The sequence below is a fragment of the Lactuca sativa genome, chromosome 4, assembly GCF_002870075.4.
Source record: "Lactuca sativa cultivar Salinas chromosome 4, Lsat_Salinas_v11, whole genome shotgun sequence".
Taxonomy (NCBI): domain Eukaryota; kingdom Viridiplantae; phylum Streptophyta; class Magnoliopsida; order Asterales; family Asteraceae; genus Lactuca; species Lactuca sativa.
The window spans coordinates 171,898,774-171,913,854 of NC_056626.2; the positions used below are offsets into that span (position 1 = coordinate 171,898,774).

Sequence of the window (15,081 nt, forward strand, 5' to 3'; positions counted from 1 at the left end):
ACCCACTTCTCTACAAATGATACGTATATACATGAGTAATTAGATTTTTGTCACACCCCCTAACCAGACGGCGGAAATGTTCGGGGGCTCGTGTGACTAACAATTGAATTATCATCACAATGAATATACATGAAACATAACACATTCACCATCAACATTACATATAGCAACCAACATTGTTCACATCAAGTACATTGTTATCAATTACATAAATTCAAAGTATTAATTGTACGATGAGTGATGTTACACAAAATAAATCCATACATACTAGAAAATCTTCCTGCTTAACGATTACCTGAGAATACAAGTTATTTTGAAAACGATCAACATGTATAATGTTGGTGAGTTCATAAGTATGTTTGAATAAGAGTCTTTGTATCTTTCGTAAAAATCTAGAAAATCCGATATTTTCTGTAAAATGTCTTAAAATGATGTGAAAATCAAGTATAAATGCATGTGTGAATTTCATAGTTGTAACATATATGAATGTAGTTCAGATTTCTTGTATTGTAAGTAAGTGATAATCGTATACAAATATTTCCACAGAAAATCCGATTTTTTCTGATTTATAACAATGTTGAGGTTCTTGTATCGTTAGATAAGTTGTTTTGTATTGACACAATCAAAGAATTAATCTCCGAATTGTTAAATTTGTATTAAATCTCTATATGAGCCGTTATAACCATGCAAGATAATTACTAGGTTGCCCGTCCATTTTTTTTCCAAATGCCGGTATTTGCTCAAGGTTTTGTCGCCCTATACTGGCATAGTCTAGCTGTAGCGAACAACTAAAGCGTGGGGGGTCACCCCGTATATATCTATACACAAAATCTCGCTCTCCCTCCAGGAAACTCTAGTTATAACTACAGGCTACGATTTGTACACTCAGAGGTGCCAATCGACATGTCTCACTAGATTCTCAACCTTTGGTACTATGTTTAACATTTACAAGTATTTTGTATGTTTTCATATTCAGAATGTACATATAGAAGTATACGAAGTTCAATGATTATGCAAATGTATAGTTACGATGTACTATGCATGTGAATTTCAGTCCAAGCCCAATTAGCATGTAAATGGACCATAAAGGCACAATAACTTGTAAGAGGGTAATTTGGGACCAATAGGCATGTAAGTGCACTGTGACCTATAACTTAGGCCCAAATTAACATGTAAATGGGTCGCAAGGCCCAATAAACATGTCATGGAAAATATTGGACTCAATATACACTTAAATGGGGCCGTAAGGCCCATTGGCCATGTAAAATTCTTATCGATCTATTTCTTCCATTTGTTATTACTTCGTTGTTCGTTTTAGTTCGAGTTTTACCAGATTGAATATAAAAAGTCCCCTTTTTGTAAACACTACGTTCTTGGCCAATATATCTCAAATTTTCAATTAAGGCCCAAAGTTTTCTAAAGATAACCCTTTAATCCATAATTTATAAAAATTTGTAGTTTCGTCCCAAATGTTTAGAAATTCACAGATTTAATCCAAAAATTTATATTTTGACATTTATGGCCCAGTTTTGCAGAAAATTACATTTTCAGCCTCTTGTTTGTAAAAATTGACACTTTCGGCCCAATTTTGATAAAAGTTACATTTTTGGGTCCAATTTAGAGATAAATGTCATTTTCATCCCTAAATTTGGTTTAATTACATTTATGACTAAAACTTTGGTCAAATAGCATTTTTAATCCCAAAACTTCCATTTTTACGCAAATTTGGGCCTAAAACCGTGAGGCCCAAATATTTGGCCCATTAAGCTCAAATTTACACTTTTGCCCCTTTGGAAAGTATTTTTAACATAAAACCCCCTTTTTATACAAGTAGGACCCGTTTGGTCCCTATAAAAATATAAATGTCATCTTTTGCCCTTATCTTTTGTTTTCTTGACAATTTCCACACTTAACAAGGTTTTTGTTTTAAACTTTTATATCTTAAACATATAATCACTTTTGACTTGATAATATGATGTATAAAGTGTCTTAGTTCATGGTTCTTTACTCAATGTTACTTAAAATGTCGAGATTTGTTAAGATCTAACACACTTTTACAAAATAAACTAAGAAATCACACAAGACATGCATATAACACATAGATCTACACATTTTACTTGCATTCTCCCCCAAAAATCATGTGAAAACTGAAAACAAGCGGGTATGAACTCACCTTTGCTTTGATGTTTCGGTTTTGAAGAAGAGATGTAGAGATTTTTGGTCCTAGCAACACCTTGAAGTCGTTTTCGAGCTTATGAAGTTTCTAAGGTGTGATCATGGAATAAAGCTATGTAAGAAGGAGTTTTTTTTCATGTTAAGACGAAAGAAGATACTTGTGTTTGACAATAACTTAGCAAAGATTAGAAATACTTGATGAAGATCCTTAGAACTCTAGCAAATTTTCGAGATCTTGGAGGAAGGAGGATGATCTTTGAGAGTGTTTGAAAGAGTGTGTGTGTGTGTGTTACCTCTCCGCCGTAAGTAGAAGAATAGAGATGGTGATTTGAATTTGCATGGAAATATGAGAGACAATTGCTTTGTTACATGGTGAATAATATGGAGGTGGCACCACCAAAGTCAACCCCCATTTCATTTCCTTTTTTTTACTCATGTGCCAATAATTTTTGGGCTAGGAGAAGGGGTGGAGTAGTTTGGGCCTTTACTTGTATTTACTCGAAATCATGAGGCCTAAATGATTACTTTTCGGCCCAATGGGCTCATTAGATGGTTCACAGCCAAAATAGAATAAAAGAATGGATTTATGGCTTACTAGGGTTAATTGGATTAGTTATGGCCCAATAAGGCCCATTAGGGTTAGAATGAAACATTATAGGCCCAAATGGTCCAAAATGTTATAGATTTGTGAATTGCGTCCATTGAGAATCCAAATAGGGTTTCCTAGCCCAAAATAGTTGAATTGGATGCCTATTGGTCCATTAGGCCCAATAAGGAAATCCTAGTCCAATATGGACTCAAACCGGGATTCTTAGGGTTTTCAGACTCTTTGTTGAACTTGAAAGGTGAATTTAAATGAGCACTTAGTGATATTTACTTAGAGTATATGGTTTACAATAGTTGAATGATTACACAAGAACAAAATTTCCTAGCTAAAATGCTAGTTGTGACATCATCCCCCCGTTAGACGGAATTTCGTCCCGAAATTCTTTTGAAAAGTAGGATTGTGAACGAAAGAATAAGTGAGGGTACTTTTGTTTCATTTGGTCTTCACGTTCCCACGTGAATTCCGGTCCACGTTTACGCTCCATCGAACCTTCACAATCGGAATGCGACTTTGCTTTGTACGCTTCACTTCCCTATCCATAATCTCGACTGGTTCTTTGACGAACACTAGATTCTTGTTTAACTCAATCTCTTCCAAAGGGACGTCAAGGGTCTCATCTTATAGACACTTTTTCAGATTCGAGACATGGAACATCGGGTGTACGTTGCTGAGCTCAGCAGGTAGCTGCAACTTGTAAGCCACTGGACCAATCCAGGCAAGAATCTTCAACGGTCCAATGTATCGCGGGTTCAATTTTCCTCATTTACCAAAGTGAATCATTCCCTTCCAAGGAGAGACCTTTAACAACACACTCATCCCCGACTTGAAATTCTAATGGCTTTCGCCACTTGTCAGCATAAGTCTTCTGTCGGTCTCGCGATGCTTGAAGTCGAACTTTGATTTGGACATCTTTTTGGTCGTCTCACGGATGATTTCGGGTCCTGTAAGAGCACTGGCTGGCGATTTCCCTTTTGCTAGTTGAGTGTCATCCACCCCGGCCTAACATAGGGGCGATTTGCATTTTCGACCATAGAGTGCCTCGAAGGCAGCAACCTTGATGCTCGTGTGATAACTATTGTTATAAGAGAATTCGATCAGAGGAAAGTGGGTATCCCATGACTTGCTGAAGTCAATCACGCAAGCTTGGAGCATATCCTCGAGTGTCTGGATGGTGCGCTCACTCTGACCATCCGTCTGTGGGTGGTAGGCAGTGCTCATATCTAGCTACATTCCCATTGCCTTCTGAAGAGATTGCCAGAATCTTGAAGTGAGTCTGCTATCTTGTAGAATTCTTTTATTGGCAGGAAATGTGCAACATCCCGAAATTTCAGGTAAGCTCTCAAACCCTTATTCTTTTCCAAGATGTCGCATTTAGCTCTTAAGAGGAATAATGAAGCAAATGAGTACGCTGGGCGTACTGAAGAGTACAATGCGCCTACTCATGCACTTTATTTGGACGTGGACTCGATGGAGTACGCTGGGCGTACATTGGGCTACGCTAGGCGTAATCGGCCCAGACTCAAAACCCTAATTAATTTTTGTACACTATAAATGGGATGCTATAGTCTTATCCTCAGCCTCCATTGTCACAGAGATCAACCCTAAGAGAGTGTTCCTACGTCCTAAAGCTAGTGAGTGTGGGAGTTGAGCTGTTTTGCTTTTTTGTTTTAGAGAATAAGAAGGAGAAGTGCTTGTGGAGATCAAGACTTGGAATCAAGACTTGGATCTGAGATCTACAGAGAAAGGAGTTTCATTTAGAGGTAAAAAGATCAAAACTTTCCCTTGATAATTGATTTGGTGTTCATGAGTCATTTCTAGGGTTAAGTCCCAAAGGTGGAGACTTTATGAGCAAAAAGGGTTCCAAGGACCTAGATCTGTCCCATTTTAGTATTTTGAGGGTAGTTGATCCATAAAAATCCTATCTTCGTTGTTACTTTGGATTCATGCTAGAAGTAGGAGCCCAAAAGTATTTTTTATGGAATGGTTTGGGTGTTTGTGACTCTTTCAGCCATGCAAAGGCTTAAAGTCACCAACTTTATGCATTAAGAGACTTAGAAGTGGTCAGATCTATGATTTGGACGTGTGGCTTAACCGATTAAGACCAAAATGAAAAGGAGGAGAAAGCTGGGAGTTACGCTGGGCGTACTCCCAATACGTGCAGCATAAGGGGCTGCGTACCCCAATTCTTTGAAGCCGCCGGGTACGCTCAACGTACAGATCTGGTACGCACCGCGTACGCCAGAAGGTTGACTTTTGCTGACTTTTAGGGTTTAGGTCAAAGTTTGGACCCTTGCGCCATTAGAGTGGCAAAAATGGTCTTTTAACCTCCTGAGAGATCTTAGGAAGAGATTTATGCTGATTTTGAAAGTTATGCTGATTAGAGATACCACCTTATATGATTAGGTGGAGGTTAGTGCAGGATTCCCGAGTTCGAGATTTATCGAGATATCCGAAGTGAGTCTTCTCACTGTACTATACCCGGAAAGGTACTTATGTGCGACCGGAAGGTCTTGTATGCTATGAGATGCATATATTGTATGCTATGTGTTGCATGTTTTGTATGCGTTATGTATGTGATATGTATGCTATGGATGATATGGGCCAGAAGGCATTATGACGTGGACCCGAAGGTCAGGGAGTCATGGCTCGGAAGGTCAATATGAGTAGGACCGGAAGGTCTACTGGGACTGGGACGGAATTCCCCTGATACACATGGACTGGAAGGTCGTGTAAAGTATGGCCTGGAAAGGCGTATGTGTGTAAGTGGTATTTTGGGGAACTCACTAAGCTTTTATGCTTACAATTATGGTTGGTGGTTGTCGAGGCCAACACAAATAATAACCCTAAATATTACACACTAAAATAGTGTATAGTGGTAAAGGGATCGAATCCACGGAGATTGGTTCAATTTATAACTCTATGAAAAATCTCTTTGTAAAAATACTTGTAAAATGATAATAAAAATAAAATGGGGGGTTTTGGTGTTTTGAAATACTTGAAACAAACTAGAATTAACTATGATTTAAATAGACAAATGCAACAAAAATAAGAGTTTGATGTAAAATCAATAAGGGAGAGATGGTTGACTTAAAGTTTCCTCACTTTGACATTTGATGAACATATCATTAGAATCCAATGGTGCAATACTTTGATTTAAATCCTTAATTTGGCTATAGTAATCCAAGGAGCTTGAGATTACCTAGACTTTTCTTAATTGTTGAAATGGCTAGAGAAGCTCATAACAATTTCCTTAGTCAAAGTCACTAATTCCAAGAGGGGTCAAATGCTTTCACCACCATGTTGGAGGAAATGTTTTTATGATTGTGTGAAGCAAAAACAACACAAAAATCATTTGTTGCTTGCTAATTTGAGGATCCTTTACTTAATCAAGAAATTAGCCAACTAATCACCACAAACACATTTAAACTCATGAACTAAAACATACAAGTAGTGATAAGATGTTAAAACACAAAACATTCCCATAAAGATTTAAGAACATGTTCATGGATTCTTCAACATTCAACAAAAGTTCAAAGGATTAACCAAAAGTCAACCAAGATTAGTTTAGCCAAGCATGGCTAAACACAAAGAAACAAAGTTAGAGAAAATTGTACCAAACATTAAGCAAGAATCAAGAGGTAAAAATATGATGTTCTTCAAGTGTTCTTGGCCTTCAAAAGTCTTCAAAACTCCAGAGAGAATCTCCAAAAATCGGATGTCCAAGAGTCTCCAAAAGATGGGCACCAACCTTCCTCAAATAGCTCAAAAGAAGAATTTCCGAAACTGCCCCTGCAGGAGGTTGCGCGACCCGCGTGCTGTTGCGCGGGTGGTCCCTGAATGTAGCATCTTTGAGGTTTTAGGCCTCCATAGCTTAGCCCACTTGGCCCAGTGCGATCCCAATCAGCTCCTAGCCCATTTTTCTTCAAGTTTTCTTCAATTTAAGCCCAATTTGGCTTCTCCAAATGATTCATAGCTCGTAAACTCGCCCGATTAATAATCTATGCATGCTTGAATACACTCCCGTATCTTGCAAATTTAAATGTTTATTTCTCTCCAAGCCTTCAAATAATCATCAAGCTCGCTCCATGCATCATCTCCACCACCCATCAAGGCTAAGATCCTTGTTTTCCACCAATTCCCATCGCTTTCCATACGTCCCGAACATTCCCGCTCTACTAGTCTCCATGAAATCTGCAATAAAGCTCACGAAACTAGAAAGTGCCCGAAATAGTCATAAAATAACAAAAAGGAAAATATGCATGAAAATTAACTAGATTATGGATGAAATATGATAAAATAAACTATAAAAAGAAGTAAATAAAATGAAACTATCAAATCACCCCAAGCTTAAACCTTACTTGTCCTCAAGTAAGACAAGACTAAAATGAACTCGGGATGAACTATCCTAAGGAAAATAAAAAGAATGGATAGAATCGCAGAACTTGATCACCGTTAGTCAACATGGTCAGAACTGATCTTGCTATTATCTCATTACTTTTTCATCCGATGACAAAGGGACCATAAACCACAGCCAGGATAACTCCTTTAGGTGAGTAAGGAGGGATGAGCAGTCGCAGCCTCAATGGACCATGCATACAATGAAGAAAGTCTGTAGTAGGGAGAAAGCAGTTGGATGGGCTCGGGTGGAGCTCTTCATTAAGTGTACACTCTGATCTTACGTTTGCCGGTTTCTCTCATGTGTAACTAGGTTTAATCGCTCGGGCACCGTTGTAGGAATCGGTTCACTTGGTGTTGGCCCAAACCTCCCGTAGTATCCGACTCGACAGTCTCCCTAACATCACCAATTTGTGAAAAACAACTCGATCTATATACAATAAAACATACCTAAATAAATGAATATCAAACGCCGGGTGACCAAAATGTTGGAAGATTTAGTTCAATAATTGAACCGGTCACCCTTCTCAGATTTCTGCCACTGGGAATTTGCCTGCCGCTTTTTTTTTGTTTTTGTTTTTTTTTTGTTATACTTGAAGGTAATGTAATAACAACCCTTTGAATCAAAATTTGGTTCCTAAAGTGTGTAAGTGGAACCGAAAGGGTAGTAATATAATCCGAATGGTCTAAGCGAGAAAATGACCATGTGTGGAGCATAAAGATATAATGTAAGCTCCTCTTCAAATTTGTGATTTTTTTTTTCAAAAATAATGAAAATGTCCACATGCGGACTAAAAGACTTCTCTAAAATCCTAAGAAAATCGCAAAAAGATATGGTCATGTAAAGAAACCGGATATGGATTCTACTCGGGGACAAGCACTAGTGCTTCATCCTAACGGTTCAAACATGATCAAGTGTGATCCTCTCGGCGGTAGTGACCGCAAGGCTAAGACATCTATTGCTATAGTATATCCTACAGTCATTAGTATGTATGCATAATTTTTCATGAAAACTACCTGGCCATGATCACTTACCCCTTTAAGCTACCAGCATCTGATCCCAAGTATGAAATCCCAAACTGCAGCTCGTGGTCTTGGTTCGATGGGTGAGATAGCAACAAGATCCTGGACCAATAATGATACAATAACTACGAACCTGTTCCATGGCATCCAAGGAGGTGAGAATAAACATACAACAAAAATGCATGAATGCTAATGCCCTAAGCGAAATGTTATGCAAAAATATAAAAGTAGAAAAGAAGAAAATAAAATCTTTTTGGATTTAAAAAAAATTAATGAAAATTAGCTTAAAACTAAAATGTTATGCAACCTAATTAAAAAAGCATGAAAAAATAAAAGGAAAATGAAATGCCCCACCCCAAGCTTAAGAACAAGCATTGTCCTCAATGCTTAAGGTAAGGGCAAAAATGACCTAAATCGGAGGATTGGATGATAGGAGATGTCTGTGGCGGTGATTTCGTGAAATTACGACCGGTAGAATTTCGACAAGCTTGAATTTTCCGGCAAGGTGGTTGCTGGAAGGTTATATGAGAGGAATGGAGTGGGAGATCAAGATGATTAAATGAAGAAGAAGAGAAGCTGAACATTTTAATCTATGGGTCAAAAAGGGTCAATTTCGGTCAATGTTGGTCAAGAAAAGTCAAAAGGTCAACTCATTAAAACCTTTGGTCAACACATGGTCAAATAATAGCCAAAAATAGCCCAAATTGCCCAGCACAGTGCGCGGGTCGCGCAAGTCCCCACGCGGGTCGCGCAAACCTTGCAGTTAAGTCTTGGACCAATGTCGCTTCATCACACCTGGCCGAGCAACCCACCCGCGCAACAGCACGCGAGTCGCGCAACCCGCTGATGCTGATCTTCATTTTCGCTTCATTTTTCTTCGTTTTTCACCCGTTCTTGATTTGGAAGGCCCCAAACACCTAGAAACTCTTGATTTCTTCAAACACAACTCTTTTGAATCCCAAAAACATCTTCAAAACTCATTTATTCAAATTAAAAACACGAAAGCACAATGCTTTCCAAAAATGCCATTCTTTAACGTCTTTGGCGAGACGCCTCCAAACTTCACTTTAACACTTTGGGGCGTCCAAATGGACGACATCTTGGACATTTGAATCAAAACCTTCATTGAATGGCTTCAATCGATGTCCATTAACCTTGCAAATTTGCCCCATGTCTACATTTTTTAATTTCCACACCTCCATTGGGACTCTTTTCTTGTATTTGACTTTGTTTTTACGGGAGAACCATACCGGACTCAGACCTTTGATAATAGCAATCATCCAACCATATTCTTTCTTGTACTTGTTCATTAAGGTGACCAACTCTTCCTTCTTTTCTAAACTCTTGGACATGGTTTTTGAGTAGGAGACCGGTTGGGCGTCTTCTTTCTTGTGATACGTATCCTTTGAAAAGTCCGACAAATTTATCGCTTCTGGCTCTTGTGGTTGGTCTACCAATGGAGTTAGTTTCTCAATGGTAGTGGGTGGCTCAACCTCTCTTTCATTAACCCATATCACTTCCTCTATAGTTTCATTGTCAGCCTTTTCAATTTCTTCTTCTTCTTTAACAACCTCTTTCACTTCTACTTCTTCTTCCTCTTCTTCATATAACACTCTTGGGCCATCAAAATTTTTCTCATCTTTCAAAGGAATGCAACATGCGTTATGACATGGGCTCTCTTCAGATGGTAATTTGTGTTGAGATTCCACTATAATCAATGATTGAGAAATTTGTGTTATTTGTTGCTCTAAGCTTTTGAGGCTAGCTTGAGTTGTTTCCTGGAAAATTTGGGTAGAAGTGGCAATGCTTTTCACAATGTCCTCTAAGGACATGCTTGGAGTTTCAGTTTGTTGAGGAGGATAAGGATAGGGTTCTTGGAACAGTGGAGTTGGTTGGTATTGGTTATTTCCCCATGTTTGGTATGGGTTTTGGTAATGGTTATTTCCCCAAACTTGGTGGTTGTCCCACCATTGATCATGTTGAGGTTGATCATAACTCCATTGGTTTGACCGGTAGTAGCTTCCTTTCTCTTGCACTTCTTCCCATTCTCCTTGTAAATATGGACACATGTCGGAATGATGTCCATTTTGGGCGCAAAAATCACAAAGAAGAGGTGTGGGCTGCACACTTTGGTTACTTTCAATCATCATAACTAACTGAGCTAGCTCAGAAAGTTGGTCTTCGGTGAAAGGAGTGTTCATTTCCAAATCATACTTTTTTTTTAATTTCGGGGTTTTAAATTAGAGTACCTGCACAATGAGATGTAGGCATAGAGAAACAAACTGATTAAATCAAAACAAATCCCCGGCAACGGCGCCAAAAATTTGGTGGTTGTCGAGGCCAACACAAATAATAACCCTAAATATTACACACTAAAATGGTGTATAGTGGTAAAGGGATCGAATCCACGGAGATTGGTTCAATTTATAACTCTATGAAAAATCTCTTTGTAAAAATACTTGTAAAATGATAATAAAAATAAAATGGGGGGTTTTGGTGTTTTGAAATACTTGAAACAAACTAGAATTAACTATGATTTAAATAGACAAATGCAACAAAAATAAGAGTTTGATGTAAAATCAATAAGGGAGAGATGGTTGACTTAAAGTTTCCTCACTTTGACATTTGATGAACATATCATTAGAATCCAATGGTGCAATACTTTGATTTAAATCCTTAATTTGGCTATAGTAATCCAAGGAGCTTGAGATTACCTAGACTTTTCTTAATTGTTGAAATGGCTAGAGAAGCTCATAACAATTTCCTTAGTCAAAGTCACTAATTCCAAGAGGGGTCAAATGCTTTCACCACCATGTTGGAGGAAATGTTTTTATGATTGTGTGAAGCAAAAACAACACAAAAATCATTTGTTGCTTGCTAATTTGAGGATCCTTTACTTAATCAAGAAATTAGCCAACTAATCACCACAAACACATTTAAACTCATGAACTAAAACATACAAGTAGTGATAAGATGTTAAAACACAAAACATTCCCATAAAGATTTAAGAACATGCTCATGGATTCTTCAATATTCAACAAAAGTTCAAAGGATTAACCAAAAGTCAACCAAGATTAGTTTAGCCAAGCATGGGTAAACACAAAGAAACAAAGTTAGAGAAAATTGTACCAAACATTAAGCAAGAATCAAGAGGTAAAAATATGATGTTCTTCAAGTGTTCTTGGCCTTCAAAAGTCTTCAAAACTCCAGAGAGAATCTCCAAAAATCGGATGTCCAAGAGTCTCCAAAAGATGGGCACCAACCTTCCTCAAATAGCTCAAAAGAAGAATTTCCGAAACTGCCCCTGCAGGAGGTTGCGCGACCCGCGTGCTGTTGCGCGGGTGGTCCCTGAATGTAGCATCTTTGAGGTTTTAGGCCTCCATAGCTTAGCCCACTTGGCCCAGTGCGATCCCAATCAGCTCCTAGCCCATTTTTCTTCAAGTTTTCTTCAATTTAAGCCCAATTTGGCTTCTCCAAATGATTCATAGCTCGTAAACTCGCCCGATTAATAATCTATGCATGCTTGAATACACTCCCGCATCTTGCAAATTTAAATGTTTATTTCTCTCCAAGCCTTCAAATAATCATCAAGCTCGCTCCATGCATCATCTCCACCACCCATCAAGGCTAAGATCCTTGTTTTCCACCAATTCCCATCGCTTTCCATACGTCCCGAACATTCCCGCTCTACTAGTCTCCATGAAATCTGCAATAAAGCTCACGAAACTAGAAAGTGCCCGAAATAGTCATAAAATAACAAAAAGGAAAATATGCATGAAAATTAACTAGATTATGGATGAAATATGATAAAATAAACTATAAAAAGAAGTAAATAAAATGAAACTATCAATGGTGTTATGTGTTTCAGGTACTAGCGACAATCGCAGGAAGGCATCGGCGTGATCCATACACACAGTCAGGAGATTTTATTTGTGATCTTGGGATATGTATTATTTTGATAACTACTGTGGAACATATGTTTTGAGAAAGTTTAAAATATAAATTTGGTTGTTGAAAAATGAAAAATTGTTTGAAAATTTACGTTGTTACAAAATGGATGGATGTTCTTAATCTATTGACGATTACCCAGACAGCGTCCAATCCATCGGCTATCTTTGGCAATTTGGTCACGAAGTCCATAATAATCTTTTCCCATTTCCACTCGGGTATAACTGGTAGTTGCAGTAGTACCGAGGGATTTTGGTATTCCACTTTCACCTTGGCGCAAGTAAGACACTTGCCTACGAAAGTGGTTATCTCTGCCTTCATGTTAGGCCAGCAATATTGTTGCTCGATATCCAAATACATCTTATCTGACCCCAGATGAATAGAATATTGCGTCTTGTGGGATTCATGCATGATTACTTCTATGAATCCGCTAACTTTCGGAAGCCAGATTCTATTCATGAAGTAGTGAGTTCCGTCGTCTTTAACTTCTAGCTCCTTCTCCATTCCATGTAGTGATTCACTAGCGACATTCTTCGGCTTCAATGCATCCAATTGGGCTTCCTTGATCTGTGAGGCTAGATGCGATTGGATGGTGATTGATAGGGCCTTCATACGACCACTTGAATACTCCTTTCGGCATAGGGCATTAGTTACCACGTTAGCCTTTCCTGGATGGTATTTGATCTCACACTCATAATAATTTAACAGCTTGACCCATCTTCGTTGCCTCATTTTTAGTTCCTCTTGATTTAGAATGTACTGCAGGCTCTTGTGGTGTGAACTTGGTACCATATAGGTAGTGCCTCCAAATATTTAAGGCGAAGACCACCGCCCCCAGTTCGAGATCATGCGTGGTATAATTTACTTCATGTGTTTTCAGTTGTCTGGATGCATAAGCAATTATCTTTCCGCGTTGCATAAGGACACAACCAAAACATTGATTCGAAGCATCATTGTAAACTATGAAGTCTTCGGTTCCCAACGATAAGGATAGCACTGGAGCACTATAGAGAGCTGGCTTCAAGGTTTGGAAGGCAATTTCTTGCTTCCCGATCCAGTTGAAGGATACGCCTTTTTTTGTCAATGTGGTGAGGGGTTTGGCTATCTTGGAAAAGTCCTAAATGAATCTTCGGTAGTACCCTGCTAGACCCAAAAATTGGCGAATTTCTGTTGGCGTTGTCGTAATTCCCCAACCTTCAATGGCCATGACTTTAGAGGGATCTACATGGATTCCTTCCTTGTTGACTACATGTCCTAAGAAATTTAAACTGCGGAGCCAAAACTCGCACTTGGAGAGCTTCGCATACAAATTTTCTGCTCAAAGGGTCTCTAAGGTCTATCGGAGATGATGACTATGCTCTTCTTTGCTTCGAGAGTATACGAGGATATCATCGATGAAAACGATCATGAATTTGTCAAGGAATGGGCGAAGACTTGATTCATGAGGTCAATAAATGCAGTGGGGGCATTTGTTAGACCGAAAGGCATCACAACGAATTCATAATGACCGTAACGAGTTCGAAAGACAGTCTTAGGAAAGTCCTCATCTCGGAAGTTGAGTTGATGATAACCGGATCTCGGATCTATCTTTGAAAAGTAACTAGCCGTTTGAAGTTGGTCAAATAGATCATCGATTCGTGGGAGTGGGTATCAGTTTTTGATGGTGAGCTTATTTAATTCCTTATAGTCAATGTACATCCTGAAGGATCCGTCTTTCTTTTTAACAAAAAGAACTGGAGCTCCCCATGGAGAGAAGCTTGGTCTTATGAATCCTTTATTCAAGAGTTCACTTAGTTGGTTTGACAATTCTTGCATCTCAACAGGAGCCAACATATAGGGTGATTTGGCGATTGGAGCCAACCTATAGGGTGATTTGGCAATTGGAGTAGCTCCACATATTAGGTCGATTCGGAATTCGATTTGTTGTTCTGGGGGTATTCCTAGAAGTTCCTCTGGAAACACATCCGGGAAGTCACATGCTATTAGAATGCTTCGAATGCTTGTTTCCTCTTCGGTTTTATCCACCACATGAGCAAGGAATGCATAGTTTTTCTTTTGTAGACACTTTTGTGCCTTGATAAATGAGATAAGTCGAAGGTTTGCGCCGGGTTTATGTCCATAGATTATTAGGGTTTCGTGATTAGAAAGATGAAGGCAAACGGCATTCTCGTGACACATAATATCGACATGATGTGGGCTTAACCAATCCATTTCGATGATCACATCAAAACTCGTAATATTTACTAACATCAAATTTATTTGAAAATAGTGGTTGTTTATTGTTAACGTGCATCATATATAGATATCTTTGGTGGTTTCAGTTTTCCCATTAGTCATTTCCACCGTGAAGGCTTCGTTGAGATTACGGGGTTGTTGATTTAGCAAGTACTTGAATTTATTACTAACGAAGCTTCGCTCCACCCCACTATCAAATAATATGCATGCATAAGAGTTGTTAGCAAGTACCGGTGACAACTGCTGGGTCCTGCACTAGTTCACCCTGACCTATTGTCAGCACTCTCCCTGCCGCTTCTGCCCCCTGATCGTTTGCATTGGGGCAATTTTGCTTGAAATGCCCGGTTTTCCCACATCCGTAATAGGTATAACTGGCCCCAACATTGGTGTTGTTGTTATTGTTGATGTTGTTGTTGTTGTTTAGCATTTGGTTTTGTTGAAGCTGAGTCCTATTATACTTTGTTGTGTGGCCCTTCCGGTTGCACCATGTGCAAATCATCTCTCTGCATTCCCCATGATGGTAGAAGTTGCATTTGTTACACTTGGGGAGATTTCCTGAGTACTGCTTTGGAGCATTTAGCATGGATGAGGCTGGAGCGTGTGGTGTGGTGGTAGCTTGAGTTGCAGCATGGACAGTCACAATTTGTTGCTTCTTAGATGATTCCGAGTTTTGTTTTCCGTTTCTCTTGTCGTTTCTC

The 15,081-nt window shown here is 38.8% G+C and overlaps 1 protein-coding gene across 1 annotated transcript in view; it reads right to left on the reverse strand.

Moving 5' to 3' along the window:
* LOC111904675 (uncharacterized) overlaps positions 1 to 12,880 on the reverse strand; it is a 74,245-nt gene extending 61,365 nt beyond the window's left edge. Inside the window, exons 1-2 of the mRNA XM_052771031.1 lie at positions 12,442 to 12,880; positions 9,599 to 9,800 (exon numbers count right to left, since the gene is read on the reverse strand). Coding sequence (XP_052626991.1) covers positions 9,599 to 9,800; positions 12,442 to 12,880 — 641 coding nt within the window. The remainder of the gene's footprint in view (positions 1 to 9,598; positions 9,801 to 12,441) is intronic.
* Between the last annotated feature and the right edge of the window lie 2,201 nt (positions 12,881 to 15,081).